The sequence below is a fragment of the Coptis chinensis genome, chromosome 3, assembly GCF_015680905.1.
Source record: "Coptis chinensis isolate HL-2020 chromosome 3, ASM1568090v1, whole genome shotgun sequence".
NCBI lineage: Eukaryota > Viridiplantae > Streptophyta > Magnoliopsida > Ranunculales > Ranunculaceae > Coptis > Coptis chinensis.
Genome location: NC_141458.1, coordinates 114,390,179 through 114,413,359, shown reverse-complemented (window position 1 = coordinate 114,413,359; position 23,181 = coordinate 114,390,179). Strand labels below are relative to the sequence as shown.

Sequence of the window (23,181 nt, the reverse complement as noted above, 5' to 3'; positions counted from 1 at the left end):
GCATGGTCCGTGTAAACTAAAGTTTTAGAACCAACCAAATAAGGACGAAACTTATCTAAAGCATAAATGACAGCTAAGAATTCTTTTTCAGTAGTTGTATAAATTCCATTGAGCGTCGTTTAATGTTTTACTAGCATAATAAATAACCGTGGACTTATTATCTATTTTCGTCCCAAGACAAAGACCAACCGCATAGTCACTAGCATCACACATGAGTTCAAAAGGTTTAGACCAATCGTGAGGTCAGATAATAGGTGCAAGTGGTTAGGGCTTTTAAGGTTTCAAAAGCCTGTTTACGTTAAAATTAAAATCAAAGATTGCATCCTTCAAAAGCAAGTTAGTTAAAGGCCTAGCTATTTTCGAAAAATCTTTAATGAACCGCCTATAAAACCCTCGCATGGCCTAGAAAGGCTCTAAATCACACGGACAAATTGGTTTAGGGTAGGTCGCTATCTTATCTAGTTTGGCTTTATCTACTTCGATGCCATCACTAGATACAATATGACCTAATACTATGCCCTTTTGACCATGAAATGACACTTTTCCCAATTTAAAACGAGGCTCTTTCTTCACACCGCGTCAAAACCTTAGACAAAGTTAGACAAACAAGCGATCGCGAAAGAGTCTCCATAGATAGAAAAATCATCCATGAAAACTTCCATAAAAGCTTCTACCATGTCACTAAATATATGAAGCATACAATCACGGAAGGTACCGGAGCATTACAAAGGCCAAAAGGCATTCGCTTATAGGCATATGTTCCGGGCGGACATGTGAATGTTGTCTTTTCTTGGTCATCAATATCAATAATAATCTGAAAATAGCCGAGTAGCCATCCAGAAACAATAAAAGGCATGACCAAATAGACGCGTTCTAGCATCCGATCTATAAATGGTAAGGGAAAGTGATCCTTTCGTGTCATAGCATTTAAACGCCTCAGAATCAATACATTCTCCATTTCATAGGACCTTGAGTGACAACATAGTCACCCTTCCCGCTACGCACCATGGTAATTCCCGATTTCTTAGGAACTACATGAATGGGACTTACCCATTCGCTATCGGAGATTGGGTATATAATACCCGTGATCCAATGTCGCAAAACTTCTTCCCTAACCACCTCTTTCATGGCGGGTTCAAGCGACCCGAGGTTCATGAAAGTCTTCGCGTTATCCTCCAAATGGATACGATGAGTGCAAACATTAGGGTCAATGCCCTTAATGTCGACTAAGGGACCAACCAATCGCAGACCGATGTTCCCTAATCACCCTTATTAACGATGTCTCTTCATCTTTAGTTAACAGAGAAGATATAATTATCGGGTGACTACCATCCGGATCAAGTTGAATATATTTTAACTCCGGGAAGAGGTTTAAGACCGGTGTGGACCGATCATTCCGTTGATGTTTCATAAGTGTCCTTATCTTTGCGTAATGAATACTTGCTTAGGTAGCAAGTCTTCATACTCGATATATGGAGCAACCGACGGGTCTACAATTGGTGTGGATTCCAGATGGTGTTGACCTCCTCTAAGTAGGAGTCATTCACAAAAAATCGAAGTTCCAAAAGAAAGGAATTTATACATATTGTTTTCGTGAAACGTGTTGTTAAAATAATCTTGAGCTAAACTCTCGATCATGCTAACCTCCCCCATCTATAGATGAATCTGTAATCTGTTTCATCATTTTAAAAACATTTACCTCGGCGAAAGATGGCCAAAAGATAAGGACATCTTTCCATCGCGACAATTTATAAAGCGCATTGGCGGTTGCCAAGAAAATCCTAAGATGATCGGTACGGAGTCATTAGCGACTTCAGATCGAGGATAACAAAATCAGCCAGGATAGTAGAAATCCTCGAACCTTAACAAGCACATTTTCCACTACACCTTTAGGATACTTAATTGACCGTCCGCTAATTGCAACGTTATTTTTGTAGGTTGCATTTCCTGTAGACCCTATTTGTTTATACAAGTAATCACGGAGTAAGTTAACACTTCGCCCGTGTCTAATAAAGCGTCGTCGTGGTGGGAATCTCCTAAGGTGCATTTTACAAGATAGGATCGACCGGTCCTTGTACTTAACAATTCCATTATTTTCGGATAAGGTTGGGAACCGCTCAGCTTAAAAAGGCGCTTTTTTGGTATGTTCGCCTTACGCTAGTAGTGCACAACTCTTTAAGAAACTTAGCGTGGTTAGGAAGCTTTTAATAGCTTCGAAAAGGGAGGTTTATCGTTAGATTCTTGAAAACGCTCCTAATTTCCTCAAAGTTTGTATCCCTAGTTAGCATGGCTAATTTTTGAGGGAACGGTGGTTTCGCTCTATATTTCGCGATATGGCTCTACTTTGTCGTGTAACCTTGGCTTTCGGTTTCTTTGTTGTGATTTAACCGGTACCTCTACCGCGGTAGGCTCCTCGCTTCTATTCTGCGGTATCTAGTTCGATATCCGGGTGTAGAGTACCGATGGGGTAACTATAGGCGAAGTTACTTTGTTATCAACCACTCTTCCGCGGAGAGTGGTGATGGCATTTAGGTCACCCACGGTTGTATTTTCCGCACTAGAATTACCGTTTACCTCAAAGGTCGTGTTTGCCGCTTTTAGGGTTTGGTATAGCTTGATCTGAAACACGCCTTTTGGTTGGGCTTTCTCTTGGGCTAACTGTTGTATGCCCCGATTTATTGATTGTAAGATCTGCTCGCTTGATTTAGTCATTGATTGGAAAAGTTGTTGGGTAACTTTGTATAAAGTCGATACGATCCGGTTGTGTAGGTGTAGTAGTCACGGGTGGTGCGACCGAACTATCTCTCGCTGATTATTTATGGGTGGGTTGTGATAGTTAGTATTATTAACCTAACGATACCTCTATTGGTATTATAATTATTATAATTATTCGACCTTGTGCTTGACCTTGCCTAGGTTGCGCTTTTGGTTGTTATAATTATTATAATTCCCTTGACTTTGTCCTTGTCCTTGCCTAAGTGGAGCTTGGTTATAATTGTTTGCTTGCCTAACGCTTTGATTATTGTACCACGGAGGTGTTACTTGTTGATTATTTCTCCAACCTGAAGTTGGGATGTTGTCTCCAAGGGGCTTAGGAATAGGATAGTTATTAATAGAGTAAACATTATCTTGCTCGTGGTTGTTGTTCATAAGCTAGAGGACAATAATTGTCGTGGTGCTCGGGCTCAAACAAAATTACATGGGTTGGAGTTTACATTCATGACGGGGATAGGCTTTTGTTGAACGTAAATAGCCTCTACTTTTTAGTTAGAGATTCGATTAGATTTTTAAGTTCGGATCGGTTTTATTCTCAAACATACCGGGTGGCCTTGACCGCAAGAAGAAGAACTAGGCGAGCGGGGGATATCATCACTACCCCCAATTATTATTCCGCTTTAGTTTGGTCTTCTAAAATTTGTAAGCCTCCCAGGCTCCTTTACTTAGGAAACTACCCCCATTCATTATGTCAAGGACTTCTTTATGGTGATGTTGAAGTCCTTTGAAAAAGGCACCTAACTAGCGTGTCTTTTGCTAGGTTATGGTGTGGACACTCTATAAGGAGATCGGTGAAACGATTCCATGCCTCGAAAAATGATTCATGAGGGTTCTGGCCGGAAGAAATGAATCTTGGAAAGCATCTCATCCGTCTTTAGGGGGGTAAAATGTTCCATAAACACAAACAAGTTTAGCCCACGAGTCCACGTAATTAGCGCTTTGGGCGCTTAACCAAAGACGCCTTTATCGGGCTAATGTGAAAGGAAATACCCTTAGTTTAATCTGTTCCGCACCAACCGTAGGGTGGTGGAATGTTGTAAGGACTTGTTCAATCCTACGCGATGTGCCGATACCCATGAAAACGGGTAACAGATTAAATATATTTGGGGATTCAAAATCCCCGCTGGTCTATGTAGAACGATGCAAGACTTAGGGCTATCGCCAAAGCTTTGTAGAAGTCGGAGAGAGGAGTCTCTTTCTTCACCCATTATGTCGTATGGTGTGTGTGATAGTAGCTAGAGGTGTCGGGGGTGGTGTACTAGATAGACTTGTTTGTTGTCGTAATTACGTTTGTTGTTTTGTTCGACCGCACCTTAATCTCATGCAAGACTAAGTTAAGCTTAACTAAACATGCAACACTCCAAACAATTCGATATACTAGTAGAAAACCTCTAACCGGAAAATGCTAGGTATGGAAGAAAGGAATACCGATAGCGTCCTTGCTTCGCTTTATGAATAGCGTCTTGTACGCGTAGCGTGTTCGGTGTATATAAGAGATTAGAACACCGAAAAGCTTGACAACTCGGTTCGAATCAAACCGTGGAAATCCCCGAAATTTCATTGAAGCCGTGGCGCTTTCGTGTCGAGATTCCAGAACTTAGCTGGTCGCGCTCTCTTTGGCAAAGCGCGGTTATGTCGAGAATTTCGGTGGATAGCGCGGGTCGCGCTTCTTTGAAGCTGGCTTGTTATGTCGAGAATTCCAAAAAGATAGCGGGTCGCTCTCTTTTTAAAAGCGCTCGGTGTATTTTCTCGCGGAATTTTTCCAAAACTGGAACGGCAACCACAGTATGAATCAAACAAGGGTGGGTGGGTTTAATGGGACTTAAAAAAAACTACTTCTACAAAGAAAACAATGCTAAAGTGCAACTAAGATGGCGTGGCAGCATTTTGATAACTCAGAAAATGAATAGTTTACCTACGAAATGAACTATTAATTCACAACGTAAGTAAACTAGAACTAATCTTTTATACTAAATTATCAATTCTTCTACTCTCAATGCGAATTGCACTAAATGGAGTAATGGTAGTCGTTCCACTCCTAGTTCCCTAGCATGGATTGTTTTCTAAGTCTAACTAGTCGCTCTTAAGTCAATGAGAGCTTTACGAAATATTCTACTACGATATACTAATTAAGATGATTACTAGAAATTAACTACAAATGCTATGGAAATACTATTGTTTGACTCTAGATAAAGGAATTAGAGGGGAATCGAATCCACCTCGAATCCAACTTAATGACCTAGTACAGATTGTGGTATCTCGATTCTTACGCTTTTCACGGCAAGAATTCGAAGTCTAATCCCTAGTGTTCATGGCATTTCTACCAAGTACTAACTAGCATGTGAGGTCGCCCACCCATTCTCATGGCTTAAACACGACCCTCTAGAGTGGAATAGATGCTACAACGCTTCTATACTAAACAACTAAGTTTTTCATCAAGGCTTCATCAACCCCTCTAATGGAGGTTTAGCCTTGAATCATCAATCTAACATTTCCCATTGAATCTAAACTAAACATAATGTAAGAAATTTAGATTTACTTAATTTGAACAATAATGAATCTAACTTAATGGTTTGGAATGAAATAGGAACAAGAATTGAAATTAGATCTAGAATGGAAATGACAAATTCAAAATTGACAAACTATCTATTTTATTTATCTAATCAATCAAGAACAATGATTCGAGATTTAATCTAAAACAAGAATTTAAATGGAACTAAAACTTAATTTCATTAATAAAACTAGATCTATAATTCTATATTTTAATTTAGGTCTAACTAGCTACCATTAACAAAGAGCTAAGCTTTTGTTTTTATACATTCAGATCCAAAATCGTGCATGGGCTTGGAGCCATGTTTTGGGCGAGAATCGCCCAAAACCCAATTCTTTCAGTCCAAAAAGGCCTCTTCAGCTGCAGTTGGCTTCCACATACTTTTCGTCCACTTCTGCTCCTCTGATTGGGTCAAGGCTTGGACCATTGGAAAGCTCTTTCTGAGCCGGTCGTTTTGACATAAGGTAGGCCTCAATCCGATGTCTGAGTCCAAAGATATGGCATTCGAAGTTCTCACGATCGCTGCTCCTTTATCTCGCTAAAAGTAGCGTTTACGCACATAATGGACTTTGAAGCCTGAAATGCATAAAAACACGTAATCAGTATTAACTCTTACTTATTATTCACATAATTGGTCTAACAGTATGATTATTAAGGGGTTAAAACTACAGTTTTGGGCTCTTATCACGTGCCGAAGTCACGGGCAATCCCTAGTGTAAAAATATATAATTATAATACCTACATGTTAAAAATATCGTAACTATTGATTGCTCACTGAAAATGGGGTAGGGGGTTTCCTATGAAAGCGGCTGAACCGTGTGGCTGCCTAAGTACTCTTTTAGAGATCAAGCCAATCGTAGTTCTCCTATATATTGGAGTGTAAAGATCTACGGAAATAGAGTAAGTCATTCCGATAAGAAAGGTAGCATGGGCTCCTCGCTCTTTTGCTCTGTCTTTCTTTTGATCTAATTATATTTCTCTTGGTTTAACTACATGTTAGTTTCCCAAGCAATAGAATGTCCTCTAAACTTATAACGTCAAAAGCAAGGATACAACAATAATATAAACAAGAAATTGGTCCCAAGGCCCATTCTTGGGTGAAAATCACTCTCAGAACTATTGTATTTTTTTTTTCAATCACTCTCAAAGACAATTTTCGGGTCAAAATAACCCGAAAACCCAATTTTCGGTGAAAATAACCCTCAAGGACAAATAGTCAGGGTTTTAAATTAATATCTTCCGATTTTATCCTTTCTGTTGTTTTGGGTATGAACAGTGACTGTTCATACCAAAATAGGTGAACATACTTTATACGCTATGTTGTGTATGAACAATGATTATTCATAGCTCATGTTGAGGTATAAACAATGATTGTTCATACCCTAAATATGTATGAACAATAGTTGTACATACTCCAATATGTGTTCTCACTGATCATACATTATGTTGAAGTATAAACTTATGAACAGTGATTGTCATACCCCAAATAGGTATGAACAATGATTGCTCATATGAAAAGTGATTGTTCATAACTCATGTTGATGTATGAACAGTGATTGTTCATACTCCAATAAATATTAATACTGACCATACATTATGTTGAGGTATGATTTGTTCATATCCCAAATAGGTATGAATGGTATGAACAATGAGTGTTCATATGAACAGTGATTGTTCATACTCATGTCGTTCATACCTATTGGGGGTGGGGGGTATGAAGTTATGAACAATCATTGTTCATAGGGGGGTATGAAGTTATGAACAATCATTATTCATAGCTTATGTTGATGTATATGAACAATGATTGTTCATACTCCAATAGGTGTGAACAATGATTGTTCATTCTTCTTACTGACCACACATTATGTTGAGGTATAAACAATGATTATTTATATTGTATGCATCGAGTCGATTCGGCTGGGCCGGGCAGTTTATTATTTCGCGTCAGGGGTATACTTGATCTTTCATCTACTAGAGCCGTTTTTAATTTCGCGTCAAGGGTATACTTGACCTTTCATCTACCCGGTCCTTGTGAGTGATTAAAAAAAAGTTGGTTCTGAGAGTTACTTTTTCCCCTGATCTGTCCTGGAGATCGAGTCACACACTCCCCTGTAATATAAAACACATATTGAAAGTTGTACGCATACGCCATCTATAAGATAGAATATAATTGGAATTAAAACGAGCATAAAAATAAAGTTGTAACTGCCCGTCTTTCCAAATGCATAACTCCTTACACATATGTCCAATTGCAACGAAACTTGGTTAATTAGAAATAGACACCGAAAACTAACTATTTTATATAGGAAGTCCAGACCTAATTCTAATTTAAACTATTTCAAAAATGGACGTCAAATCAGTCCAGTGCAGTTTTCCTGGCAGGCTAGAATACCATTTTCGAACATGCGTAACTCCCTACTCGGATACCCAAACACCATGAAACTGGAACCGTTAGAATTTAGCAGATACAGAGAACTAACGTTTCATCCTAGGTCACTGAAACCTAAATCCAACTCTAAATACGACAAATTCGAGCTTAAAGTCAGTACAATGCAATAGCCTTGTGCAGATTTCAGCAGAAGTGTTCTTGAACTTCTAGTCTACAATATGAAAATCAGTACTTCAAATAGAGTAAAGTTCTACTTACCTGGTGTTTGGACTACCAATTAATAGAAAAGCTTCTCTTTATTGAAAACCTTCTTCAATTCCCTTTTGATCCGCACCCAATCATCACTCTATCATATGTGATAGTGGCTTGGTTTGCTATCTTTTTTTAGGATTTGGAGGGAAAAACATAAACAAGAAATTAAGAAATTAGAGAGATCAGTCGGGATTATTATTTTTTTTTTATTTTTTTTTTTTTTCTGAACGTCCTCCCCTTTCTTTTTGCTTGGAACTCCTGCGTGACTTGGCCGAAGCTTGATTCCAACAGGTCATGCTTAAATATAAGCGAGAGGTGTGCTTGTCAATTAAATAGGTGTCAAGTTCTAACAAATTAGATCCTTATCACCACAACCCATTACGCAGGAATAAACCCAATATATATATATGAATAGACTTGGAACCGCACCTAGACAGTTAATGTTGTTTCTCCATTAATTTTATCTGCAGCCAAAGCCTCTTCTTCAGTTTCCTTTGGTATTCAAGTTGTTTTAATTAACTTATCTGACTATTTAGAATGTCGACACTTGACACTGTGGTACGTCACCTAGGTGACAACTTTTGTTCGCACTCTAAACAGAAGTCTTCTATGCTAACTTCTCAGTCTAATTTGGAGTGGTTGATGGGTTGTGTTTTACGCTTTTACTGCACAATGGTACTGTATGTACCACCATATCTATATTTTCACCCCTACAAACGACCATCACGACCATCGTTGGGTACTATTGTAGCGCCACCCACTAATATGTGTGTTGCCCACTATCATGGCATGCCAGTGCTGCCCTCTAGTATATGGCATGCGTGCACTGCTTACTAGTATAGCATGTCAGCGATGCCCACTATAATGGCAATCGAGTGGCATTGCCACGGGTTAATTTCTAGTTTTAATAAAACTAGACATATCCAATTGAGACGAATTTTGGTGGAGATTCTATATAAATAGATAGATAGATATGTAGTGTGACATGGATTTTTTTTATTCTAATTAGAAACACATTGACATTATTATGGTCTAATTGGAAAATTATCAAATTAGAAGGTGGTGTAACAGGGAATTTGGGTTTAATTTCAAATGCGCCAATTTTCTGTTTCTCAAGTCTCAAGGACGAAATAGAAACTCGGCTAGGTCAGGTTTGACCCTAGTGTTTATTATGATTTGACCCTTTAGACATGAACCCTACCCTAGTGGACCTTGCTCCGCTTCATTAGAGACCGGTTCCTCTATAACCGGGTACAGAGATTGATCTCAGTACCACACACACATATCTCGTATCTCGGCACACACACACATCTCGAAACACACACACACATGTATCGAGGCACACACATCTCGGATTCGGATCAACGGTGAGATAACATGGTTACAGAGATGATCTCTGTACCCGTTGTAGAGATCTCGAGTCCACTTCATTATATCCTCGTCGATCTCTCTTTATATGAGTTTGTTATATAATATTCTTTCTTATCGTTCCTTCATTGTGGTCTGCGTTTGTGTCCGTGTTTATTAGATTTTGCATCTCATCAGCGAGCAGACATGGCGTTTAAATGGTTGGATTTAAGTGGTGGGATGTAAGTTTCTTCAAGTTCTTCAATATTAATATTCGGAATTCCGAATATATAGTCGGCATACCGTGGGTATAAAACGGTGGACAAGTCAGAGCAGTCCGACCATCTCCTGCCTCACTCACACCAGTCTTTATTTTGCTCTTGATGGTTCTGTGGATAAAAAAGATGATTCTGTAGTTAAAAAGGACAGGAAGATCAATTGGTTAGACATCCCAGACCATCTTTTAGCTCTTATTACTGAAAAGCTGATTTATAACAAAGATTTCATTCAAGTTGGAGCTTGGAGCTGTATGTAAATTATGGAGAGCTATTTATGTTGAATATCGGCATCTGCGCCTACCCGGGCAACTTCCCCTCCTCATGCTTCCTTCTGAAGATGAGCCCACAAACAACCAAACACGCAGTTTGTACAGCCTCTCTGAGAAGAGACTCTATAATACCCAGTTATCAGTACCCCACAAATCCCCCACAATCAGTTTTGCCGAAGGATGGTTAATAACTGTGCACGAGAATCTATTAGATGTTCGTCTCTACAATTCCTTCTTGTCAATTGACAATGAGATCCAATTACCTCCTTTAACAGCTTTTCCTCACATGGAGCGTGGTTTTTTGACCAAAGCAGTTTTGTCTGCCAATCCAGCAAAAGATCCTAATTATGTTATCATGGCAATCTTTAGTCAGTGTAATAGATTGGCATTCCTGAAGCCTGGGATAAGGATCTGGACTCCCCTAGAACCTAATTACTCGGTTATGGAAGACATGATATACTATAAAGAGCAGTTTTATGCTGTCAATTTCTTTGGAGCAGTTTTTGCCTGTGATGTAAACGATGCTCATCCCAAGCTTTTGGAAATAGCAAAACCACCGAATGAAAATTTTATTAGTATAAAGAAGTATCTCATGGTTTCGTCCGGCGATTTGTTGCAAATTAGAATGTTAATCAATTACGCAGATGACGGTTCATATTGTACTGATGGATTTGAAGTCTTTAAATTAGATCTCCTCACACGTAACTGGACTGAGGTGAAAAGCCTACCTGGCCAGACATTGTTTTTAGGGGATAATTCCTCCATGTCGTTGTCATCTCCAAGGGCAACTGTATCTACTTCACAGACGATTTCTATGAAGATTATATGGATGAAAATGATGATCCTCATGACATGGGAATCTTCCACTTTGAAGACGGGAGCTTTGAACCACATTATCCGATGAAGGGCAAGACGATCTTTCCACCCCCTATTTGGATTGAGCCTGTATTATTATAGCTTTGAGATTGACTAATTTACTGTGCTTTGAGTAATTATGTTGTTAATGACATTGACTTATATTGAAATGGTGTATGTGCTTCAACAAATTTTAATTTGGTTCTTGTGTTTCTTTAACTTTTGTTTTCAGTAATTTGTTTAAAACCGCTTTGATTTATGAATGCACCTAGAGGTGATAGCCGATGTGCACCTAAACTTACTAGGTGATTGGGTGAAGTTGAATGGTATTGTTTACTTACAAATCGACTGATCTATTCGTATCTGCTGAATATGTACAGTAGTTCATCAAAGAAATCTAGATAATAGGGGAACCAAAATATCTTGTCGCTGTGTGCACATTTAGCAAGAGTACCTGCAACACTATTTTCTTTGCGGAAAACATGAACAAACACAGCAGCTAGAGATAAGTATAAGACTATGGGAGAGGGAATAATAAACCTAAGCAATTAAAATCGGTTTTCAAAACTAATCGGTCGAGGAGCATGTGATTAATCGGTTAATCGGTGATTTATTGGTAATTTAATTGGTTATATCGGATGTATATATTTGACGTTTTCAAAATATATAATAGTATAATCATCCAAAATATTTTTCTAAACAAATTGATCCGATGATTAATCAACAAAAAATATCAAATTCTCATAATCACATCTAATAATAGTATAATCATCAATTTTGATCCGAGTACTACAAATATGTCAAACACAAAAATTAATTTTAAATATTTAAAATGAATAAGAGGATTTAAATGAATAAGAGGATAGAGAAGCGATAATATTTATTAGAGAGATAATATAATAATTTGTATATTTAACTTTCGTTACGGAGAGGAAAATAAGTAAACTCTTAACTTTGTGTATTGATTGGGTTATATTATTATTAATACGGTTTAAGAGTCTAATTCGTTAATTTTACGTATTTTTTTGGATAGAGAACCGATATTTTTAATAATTTTTTTTTCTCAGTTTAACAAAAAATCGGTCATCTCGGCCGATTAATCGGTCAATTCGTAAATCGGTTCGATGAGAAAAAATTAAAAAATCGGTAAAAACTAATCGGTTTAACAGCGATATGCGATTAATCGGCCGAAATATCTGATATTGATTGCATAGTAATAAACCTCATGATATCCTGAATATGTACAGTAGCTCATCAAAGAAATCTAGTTAACAGTGTTGTTAATAGGGAGTTGGTGAACCAAAATATCTTGTCGGTGGGTGCACATTTAGCAAGAGGACATGTAACACTATTTTCTTTGCGGAAAACATGAACAAACACAGCAGCTAGAGATAAGTCTAATAGCACCTCCAATATGGGTCGGTAAAGACAAATATAGCATCCCAACCACAAAAATGTCATTTCAATGGGACTACTAAAAGGGTCTTAAATTTGGAATTAGTCAAAAACCTAGTCAAAATTAAGACCTTCGCTAGCAGCTATCATAATAAGTTTTGGGAGATGGACGACATAGTTTCTGTCGTCTGTTGGTTATTTATGTACAGACGGCATAAATTATATCGTATGTCTCCTGTTTTAATTAAATGGACGGACGGCAGATACTGTGTCGTTCGTACATTCCAGACACTCAACCCGATTTAGACTTAGCCAAATTCAACCAATTTTTTACTCACATACATTTACTTGTCATCAAAGCCTCAACCATCAACTCTTCAACCACCAACCTCATTTCTTATATCAACTTTATAGACCACAAATTTCTCAACTTTGCCTTCACTCACACTTTTTGCATTACTATTCTCAACTTTACAACATTTCTTCTCACATTCATTCTCAACTTTTCTTTTTCTCACATTCAAAATGGCTTCTTCTTCTCCTCATCCGAAAATGAGAACATGATGAATGATGATGAGAACATGTTCATACCTATTTTTTCGTTGTTGCAAGACATGCACGAAGCTACTCGTGATCATTGAGGCTCAGTCTCCGGTAGAAAGTGCATTTATCGTGATTGAATCGACGCTCATAATAGGATTATGAGAGATTATTTCGTGCAATACCCGAAGTATCCCCTTGATATCTTCCGTAGGAGGTTTAGGATGCACCGCCATCTCTTCCTCCAAATCTTGAAAGCCGTCTCCGACCATGACAAGTACTTCACATACAAGGTTGATGGCATTGGAAAACCATGCTTGACGGGTATGCAAAAGGTGGTTGCTTGCATTCGTTTGCTTGCATATGATTGTGGTGCGGATGCGTGGGATGAATACGATCAAATCGCAAAGAGCACCATTTTCGAAAGCTTGAGGCATTTTTGTGATACCATGTTGGTGGTCTTCGAAAAAGAATATTTGAGGGCTCCAAACGAAGAAGACATTCAATGTCTACTTGCACAAAGTGAAAATTGTGGTTTCCCGAATATGCTTGGAAGTTTGGATTGTATGCATTGACAATGGAAAATGTGTCATACGGCATGGCAAGGTACACATGTAGGGCATAAGAAGAAATCTATAATCATTTTGGAAGTCGTTGGCGATCAAGACTTGTGGATTTGGCATGCTTTTTTTGGTATGGTGGGTTCAAACAATGACGTCAACGTGCTTTAAGGTTCTCACCTCTTTGACAATCTTATGCGTGGTGATGCTCCTCATTACAATTGCACCGTGAATGGTCGCCAATACAAAATGGGTTACTATCTAACCGATGAGATTTATCTTAAATGGGCTACACTTATACAAACAATTCTTCACCCAATAACTCAAATAGAGGGATTCTTACTGTTTCGACCCCCATATACGTGGCAAACGTCCATTAGTAGGGGTCTCCATTTTATTCATTTAATTGACAGGGCTAAAGCCCAATTTGCAATACCATGGATCAATGTACAGACCCATTAACTCATGTGTCTAAGGCTGAACCTTAATCACATGGCTTGCCACTAATGTACATTGATTTATGTCCAGATTTATTTATTATCAAAGAGATAATTATCAGTTGACAGTTATATTCTATCACGATTACTCAAGATACGAGAATACTTGAGCTACAAGGACTCTCTACTCTACCTATATAAATACCAAACTATTTTTCATAAGGAACTACGTTAAAACTTGATCCCTAGAGAATAGATCTTGGGTACGTAGGCAGCCATTATTTGGTTCAGTTTCATCTCCCCCAACATCAAATTCCTCTGTTTCTTAGTGCGTTCTTTACCATTGCTCTCGTTGTGTTGAAGCAGTTTACTGCCAAAACATAATTGGCGCCGTCTATGGGGAATTTAGAATTCATTATCACGTGAAACAATCAAGATGGTAAGCACAAGAAGCAGACCAAATAGTCGACATATTCCTCCTACTAATAATACTCGCAACCCTCGAAATTCAAATCGACCAATGCAAGAACCGTTGAACAATCAAGTTGCTCCTAGTGGTAGGATCAATTCTCAACATCCGAATGTAGCAGTGCAACCGCCACCGCAAAAGTCAGTACAACCGCCGGCACCAACCCTAACAGTCTTGCAACAAGAAAACCGACAAGTCAGTAATCCTCCATGCGGTCCGCCGTCTGTCCATGTCGATCCTTCCGTCGACATGGATATGGACGTGGACATTACTCTCACACCAACTAACGGAAAAGGTGATAGTAATGTACCCAATCCAACCCCCCTAATACGGTTGGCGTGAGTTACGACGAGTCAAAAATTTAAATAGGAACTTGAGAAGGAAGTCGGCAAAGAGGCAAAGGCGGGTGGACGATGCTTACAAATTCAACAACATCAAGGCAACCACGGGGACGCGAGCCCATTCCAAAGCAGGCGGGGCGATCTTGAAGATCCACTTCATCGTCCTCAACAACGTGTTATTTCTCAAACACAATCAACCAGTGCACACTCTAAGAGTAATGGCCCTATTACCCGTACTTATGGGGAGAATCGGATTGCCAGGGATAACTACTACCCTAGACATGTCCGATCTCAAATGGAAGATTTACCTCTGAGAAGCAATTTCAGGGAAGACCGCCATCCGAGATATGTCCGACATGACTGAGAGGGCGGGCATCCCAGACAAGAGCAACAAAACATGGAGAAGTGGTATAATTATATCGACCACCCGGTGATAAGAGCCCAAAACTGTAGTTTTAACCCCTTAACAATCATACTTTTAGACCAATTATGTGAATAATAATTAAGAGTTAATACTGATTACATGTTTTTATGTATTTCAGGCTTCAAAGTCTTATTATGCGAAAATGTGCCACTTTAGCGAGATAAAGGAGCAAAGGTCGGTTGCTAAGGAGTTTTATTAATAAAGGCCAAGATTCAAGGAGACAAAGCCTTTGTAAAGCCGGTCAAAAGCTGAAAAGTCAACACGGGCGTAATAGTGCACAAAGTCGTGAGAACTTCCGAAGGCGTATCTTTTGGACTCAGACCTCGGAATTGGGAGTATCTTATGTCAAAACGACCGGCTCGGAAAGAGCTTTCCAATGGTCAAAGATTTGGCCCAATCAGAAGAGCAGAGTGGACGAAACATCTGTCGAACCCAACTGCAGCTGAAGAGCCTATTTTGGACTAAAGAAATTGGGTTTTGGGCCCGATTTTCCGGCCCAAAACATGGCTCCAAGCCCATGCACGATTTTTGGATCTGAAAGTATAAAAACAAAAGCTTGACTCTTTGTTAATGGGAGTTAGGTTAGGAAGCTAATGTTAATGGAGTTTAGGGTTAGAAAAAGATAGATCTAGATTAGTTAATTACTTAGTTTTCATTCCATTAATTAGATTCATTCTTTGTTTTAGATTAGTTATTTAAATCATTGAATATCATTCATTAGATAAATAAAATAGTTGTTATTTATTCAATCATATCTTGTTCTTATTGTTCTATTAGATTTATAAAGTTAATTATTTATTCCATAATGACATGTTCTTATTAATGTTCTTGTGTTGGGAATGGTAGTATAAAAATTTCACATCAAATCATTACTCTCACCATTGTTCCTTTTGGTTTGATTAGTTGAATTCAATTTAAGTCTAGACAGTTAAGAGTGGAACGAATCCTTACTCCTTGTATTGCATGATTATGTTTTGAGAGTAAGAAGAATTGATTTAAACATAAGAACGGTATGATTGCGTATTAGTGTTGTTAACATTAATATTAGTGTTCTACTATTTTTACGATTATCAAATGGCGCCGCTGCCATCTTAATTTCGTTCAAGACAAGAATTCAATTGCTTGAATCCAAAGGGCAATCCCCCATTCTCTACCCACCCACCCTTTTAATTTTTCATTCTTATTTCTTGAATTTTCAGAACTGTTCACTGTTTTAGGCATAGGGGCTGCGGATTCACAGAGAAAAACACTGCGGTGAAGGTATTTCTAAATTTTCAAAAATTCAGAAAATTTTCAGACATAATATTTAATGTGTTGTTGATTTACTGGAATATTTTTAGATTTTTCAAAGTTGGTTTACCTTGTGAAAAAAAATACGATCTTTACAGTGCTGCATTTCAGTTTTCACACCATATGTTCTTGAAAAACAGACGAGTAAGGTTACTTAGGGAGTTCTAAAAATTCTATAATTATTACAGGAGTATCTATTCTAAGTCAGGAGTTTGTAGTAAAAATTTGACGAGTTTTTGATTTGTTTTGACCTCCTAAATAGTAGAGTGTTTCCAGTGTGTTTCTGCAGTGTTGCAAACACTTAATATCTGGAACACCAGCCGATAAGGAGAGGTTGTTGAACTCCAATTGCTCTAAAGTTTTTACAGGAACAAGTAGGATCTGTCAGGAGTCTCCAGTAAAAATTTGGAAATTTTTGGCTTTGTTTTGATGGGTTAACCATTCGGTTGTTTGTATTGTGTCCGAAAACTGTTTTGCAAACTTTGCAGGGTAGTAGAGGGACTTTCATAGCTCTGATTGATCTGAAATTTTACAGACTACTTGATAGACGTCTTAACAAATTACTATAAAAATTTCAAATTTTTTGGAGTACGATAAAAGGCCTAAAACTCGAAAACCCTGAAGCGCGACCCGCGCTCAAAACAACAGGCTGGAATTTGAACTGGCCTTTTGCTCCCAAGTGAAGCCTTTCTAGCCCTCGGCTGATTTTGCGGTTTCCGCGAGGTTTGATTCAAATTTTCAATTTTCAAGTTTTTCAGTTTTCTAACTTGTTATATACACTAAACACGCGTGAACAAGACGCTTATTTATAAGCGAAGCAAGGACTTGTCGGTATTCCCTTTCTTCCACTCCTCGTTTCTTTTGTCGAGGAGTTTTAATTCTAGTATAATCGGGCTTGTTTTTCGTAGACATAAATACCACATGCCTATCTAAGAATTTCACACGCACCACCTGATATAATGGCTGAAGAAAGAGAGACTCCTCTCTCTGACTTCTACAAAGCCTTGAGCGATAGCCCCAAATCTTGCATCGTTCTAGCAGACTCAGTGGGGGATTTCCAAATCCCTTCAAATATTTTTAATTTGTTACCCGTTTTTCATCGTTCTAGACCATGAAAAACCTTATCAGCACATGCGTAGGATTGAACAAGTCCTAACAACATTCCACCATCCCACGGTTGGTGCGGAACAAATTAAACTGGTGGTATTCCCTTTCACCTTAGCCGATAAGGCGACATCTTGGTTAAGCGCCCAAACGCCAAACTCGTGGACTCATGGGCTCAACTTGTTCAATTGTTCATGGAACAGTTTTACCCACCACGAAGACGGATGAAATGCTTCACAAGATTCATTTCTTCACCCATAATCCTCATGAATCCTTTTCGAGGGCCGAATCATTTCAGCGATCTTCTCATTGAATGCCCATCATAATCTTGCGAAAAGACACGCTTTGTTCGTGTTTTCTTCAAGGGGCTTTCAAATTATCATAAGGAGGTTCTAGATATCATGACTGGGGTAGTTTTCTTAGTAAAGGAGCCTTGGAGGCTTATAAATTCTTAGAAGATCAATCTAAGAAGAATAACAATTGGGGAGGTAACGATTCCTCCCGCCCCTCTCCTTCTTCTTTTGAGGTTAAATATGATCCCGAAGCTTAAAACTCTTATCGATGCCCTCACTAAAAAGGTAGATGCCATCTCTCGTTCAACAACAACCCACTCCAGTCATGAACATTAACTCTACTCGTTGTAATGTCATTTGTAGTCTTGAGCATTCCGACTTCTATTGTCCTCTTGTCTATGCACAAACACCACCACAACCATCACACTTCAACCAATTAACTCAACATCAAGGACAAGGGAACTTAGGTGACCCGGAATAGAGGTTTAGTACCCATAACCCGGAACTATCAACATCAAGACATGAACGCCAACAAGCTTTAATTCCAATACAACCATCTACGGACAAAGTAGTAGTGACCTTGTTGGAGAAACAAAATCAAATTATGCAACAAAACTCCAACTTGATAAAAGATCGGCATGATCAAAACTCTAATATGATGAAACAAACGATGCAAATGATGCGTCTTTGTGCCAAAAGGTTATTGACATGTCTTCTAACCAAAATAATAACCAAACCAGTGTTTCCAAGTCAAGCAAGCCTAATCCCTAAGTCAACAAACACCGCTTTGAAATAAAATAAAGATTTCTTGTAATGGTAATATAAACCAAGGGGACCTACTGGCAAATCCACTACCGCTTCGTTCGGTGAGTAATTGATAACCAAGTGACTATGCCTAAAGATTACCCATGAAACTAAAAAAATGATACCATACCAAATACTATAATAGCAACTCAAGACCCTACAACTGTAGAAGTACCAGTTAAACCACAACCAAAAGGGAAAATATTACAAGACCCAATAATAGAAAGTGAAGACCCTACACCTGTAGAGGTTCCAATATGGACACCTAGATGGAAAACGGCTAGAGATAAAGCAAAGACTAATAATATTTTTATCCCTTCTGCTAAAATAGCGATAAAGCATCATATCCCCAAAGACTAGTTGTGTTTAAAAAGGACGAGAATTTTGATGAGATTAGGGAAGTGTTTAAAAATTTGACTATAAACCTACCTTTTCTAGAAGCTATAAAAAGTCTACTTGGACACGCTAAGTTTCTAAAAGAGTTGTGCACCAAGAAGATGAAAACCAACATACCCCATGAAACATTCTTAACTGAACAATATCCCTCTTTATCTGAACATAATGGAATTGTTAAGTACAAATACCCTAGTCGTCCTACTATACAATGCACATTAGGTGATACCTTCATAACAACTGCTTTATTAGACCTGGGGGCGAGTGTTAACTTACTCCCTTTTTATTTATATAAACAACTAGGTCTAACAAAACTTCAACCAACCAAAATAACTTTGCAGTTAGCCGATCGTTCTATTAAGTATCCCAAGGGTGTAGTTGAAAATATTCTCGTTAAAGTTCAGGATTTTTACTATCCAGCCGACTTTGTTATTCTTGACACAGAAGTTGCTCATGATTCCATTCCCATCATCTTAGGGCGTCCTTTCTTGGCAACCGCCAATGCCCAAATCAATTGTCGGGATGGCTCAATGACTCTTTCTTTTGGAAATCTTTATGTAGAAGTTAACATGTTTAGACAAAAACAGGGACAACTGGGTTTGCCTGTAGAAGGGGAAGTGAAGTCCATTGAGAGTTTTGTACCTCACATTAGTGCGGCTGACACTTTAGTCCCCACACTAGTAGATACCCCTCTTATGGAAGAAGACAAGGATCACAATTTATACTCCCTAGACGTAGATAACATCAAGGAGGATTTCCTTTGACTCTTTTGCAACCCTTCTTTGCCGCCTCGCGAGTTCTCTCCTATTGACATCCATTCATCTCTTGGCCATGGCGAAGAAGAAGAATTTTTTGCCCTCTATCCCAGTGATTCTTCTTATCCACCTATTGAGGAATGTCTTGCATATCTCAAGGCCTCTGATGATATAGAACTAAGAACACTAGTTGAACACCATTCACCCACCTCACATCCTCATGTTACTCATTCACCTTCCATCATGAATGTTCCTCGCCCTCTACCTTTTCAAAGAACCATTGAGTTTGTAGTTGACCTTGGCATTTCTCCTATGCTTCATAACTATCTAAAACCAACTGGTGAAGAAGTAACACCCAAGGACAAACCACCTGACACTTTTTCATTTTTTCCATTTTTTCCTTCTCAAAATTATCCACATCCTACGTATCTTCCACAACCATCAATTTTCTCACGTTCATTTACTTGGCATCCCCTTCGTAAGAGGACAAAGAAGAAACTGTATACTCGATTAGGTTTTAGATCTAGAAGGCTTTGCTCTCATTCCACTAAGCTATGTCATAGAAAATCTTGGTGCTTAATTCTGTTTGATGGTGCATTCTATGTTAATTATTTACGGAAAGATCCACAATTGTTTAGATTATTGATATATGGGAAACTGCATGTTAATACATATATATCACTTTAAGTCTAGGGAATCTGACTTTAAAAGACCCAAGTTTTTGTACAATACCAACTTTCTGGAGTATAGGCCAAACAAAAATTTTCAAACTTAAAAAGAGTTTTCCAATTTTGTTTGGGGGTGGCGTATTTTGGTATTCATTTCAAATCTTGTAGCCACCCTAAGCCTATCATGTTTACTCCAGTAGAGTTTGTGTTAGTTAGTACGTACCAGTTTAATTGTGCTTCATATTATCATATCATCTTTACAATATTTTTGTTCTGAGTGCATCGGGCAATTTTTGCCACGTTTCTATGGTAAATTTTTTCCTTATCTCTTTACACTTTGAGGACAAAGCGTTCGATTGTTTGGGGGTAGGATAGAAACATTTGCAAAAATTAGACACTTTTAGGATGTAAATTACGCACTTTTATTTATAAAATGTTAAAAATTATAAAAATTAGTTAGTTACATAATTTAATTGTGCTATTGAATTGCTTCATGAACCCCCTTCTCCCAAATTGTTTGGGGGTGGTATAGAAACACGATGTAAATGTTAAGCACATATTAGGTTGTATATTACGTATTATTTGTCTTAAAAATAATAAAAATAAAAATAAAAATAAAAAGTTTATGCTATATACTTAGGAATATTGGTATTGTTTCTTTCTCTATGCTCTTAATAATCTAGAAGTCTCACATAGCTTTTGCATTAGAATAGTTTTAGAAACTTAGGTTAATATGTAGGTAATAATTTTGCATCTATCTATAAATATATTACATGAGTATCTATGATTGTTTGGTCAGAAAGTTTAAAATCTAGGCTAGAGTACTTATTCTACAAATCCTGTGAGAATATAGTATAAAGCCTTATATGAGTGAAACATTTGAGAAATGACACAAGGGGAGAAGTATATTCGAATAGAAAATCACACGCCCACTTGCTTGACCACTATACCATGTCCTAAGAGAGAATTTAGGCCCTTTTTGGATCGATATAGCTAGAAATTCTAACCTAAGTATATTTTCCTAGTCAGCCTAATCGAGCCTTTCATTAGCCCTTCCATAAACCACAATTCCTTTACCCTTTGTTACAAAAACAAAACAAAATAAAAAAAATAAAATCAAAATCAACCTACCCATTTTAGAATAAGTCCGAGAATAGGATGAGTGAAGAAAAGAGAAGAGAAAAACCTCGTGGTAAACAGAAATTAGTTAGTTGCTTGGAAAAGAAAAAGAAAAGAAGTTTCCATCCAAAGAAAAGAAAATAAAATAAAAATAAAAATAAAATAAAACTCCAAAAATAGAATAAAAGGAGTCGGAAAAGCCAAAAGAAAAGGCTAAGGATGGAAACAAAGTGTAGAAGCAAAAGAACAAGGTTTTCTCTAGTTACATAATATGAAGACCATATTATCTCGGACTTGTCTTTTTGAATATCTGTTTCCTTCATTCTTAAACCATCTCCTAATCCCCCATGACACCTAATAAAGACCTCTAGCTCAATTAGGAATAGGTTAGTGGGATAGTAAGTGGCAGATGTGTTTAATCAACTTCGCTTCCTTGTGTGTCATTGAGATTGTAAGGTAAAGTATGCCCACCGCATTAATTTGGAGTAGCAAAACTTGAGTGGAAAAATCGAGTGACTTTTGTCTTGACTTTTATGTGAGAACCTACTTAAGGACGCTATTCCAAAATTTCAAAAACGGACCTGTTACTGCATTTCATAGCATTACTCATTGTATATATGTTTATTCATAGATGATTGATTATTATTCATATATTAGCTTAGGTTTCGACATGATTATTCTGTATTCATTGCTAGTGAGATGTATAGATAATTGAGACATAAATAAGGAAACAATAGTTTTATTTCTTAGTTTTCATTGCTAGTGAGATGTATAGATAATTGAGACATAAATAAGGAAACAATAGTTTTATTTCTTAGTCGTTGTAGTATAGATGAAGTTTGTGAGTACCTTCACTGGAAAACTCTCACGAGGCTATAACTCGTCCACTAGGGCATTCCTAGTTGTTTAAGGCCTTGTTGCATATGGTCAATGCAATCGCACTCAGCGAAACGAGAGTAGATAGAACTCCATTTTTGGTCATTTATTCTAATTTCTCATCTTTGCTTGAGGACAAGCAAAATGCTGTTTGGGGGTGGTTTGATAAGAGACCAAAACTGTAGTTTTAACCCCTTAACAATCATATTTTAGACCAATTATGTGAGTAATAATTAAGAGTTAATACCGATTCGTGTTTTATGCATTTCAGGCTTCAAAGTCTATTATGTGCAGAAATGTGCCACTTTAACGAGATAAAGGAGCAAAGGTCGGTTGCTAAGGAGTTCTGTTAATAAAGGCCAAGATTCAAGGAGACAAAGCCTTTGTAAAGCCCGGTCAAAAGCTGAAAAATCAACACGGGCGTAAACAAACAAGTCAAGTCGAGAACTTCCAAAGGCCGTATCTTTGGACTCAGACCTCGGAATTGGAAGTATCTTATGTCAAAACGACCGGCTCGGAAAGAGCTTTCCAATGGTCCAAGACTTGGCCCAATCAGAGGAGCAGAAGTGGATGAAAACATTTGTCGAAGCTAACTGCAGCTGAAGAGCCCATTTTGGACTAAAGAAATTGGGTTTTAATTTGGGCCCGATTTTCCGGCCCAAAACATGGCTCCAAGCCCATGCACGATTTTTGGATCTGAAAGTATAAAAACAAAAGCTTGACTCTTTGTTAATGGGAGTTAGGTTAGGAAGCTAATGTTAATGGAGTTTAGGGTTAGAAAAAGATAGATCTAGATTAGTTAATTACTTAGTTTTCATTCCATTAATTAGATTCATTCTTTGTTTTAGATTAGTTATTTAAATCATTGAATATCATTCATTAGATAAATAAAATAGTTGTTATTCATTCAATCATATCTTGTTTTTATTGTTCTATTAGATTTATAAAGTTAATTATTTATTCCATAATGACATGTTTTTATTATTGTTCTTGTGTT

General features: G+C 37.7%; 1 protein-coding gene across 1 annotated transcript; it reads left to right on the top strand.

The window, feature by feature from the left end:
- Positions 1–9,532: 9,532 nt before the first annotated feature.
- On the top strand, positions 9,533–10,765 carry LOC147513215 (putative F-box protein At5g55150). The gene is made up of 2 exons (XM_086598876.1): positions 9,533–9,556; positions 9,827–10,765. The coding sequence occupies exons 1-2, from the start codon at positions 9,533–9,535 to the stop codon at positions 10,763–10,765; spliced, it is 963 nt and encodes a 320-aa protein (XP_086455002.1).
- The last annotated feature ends 12,416 nt before the right edge of the window (positions 10,766–23,181 follow it).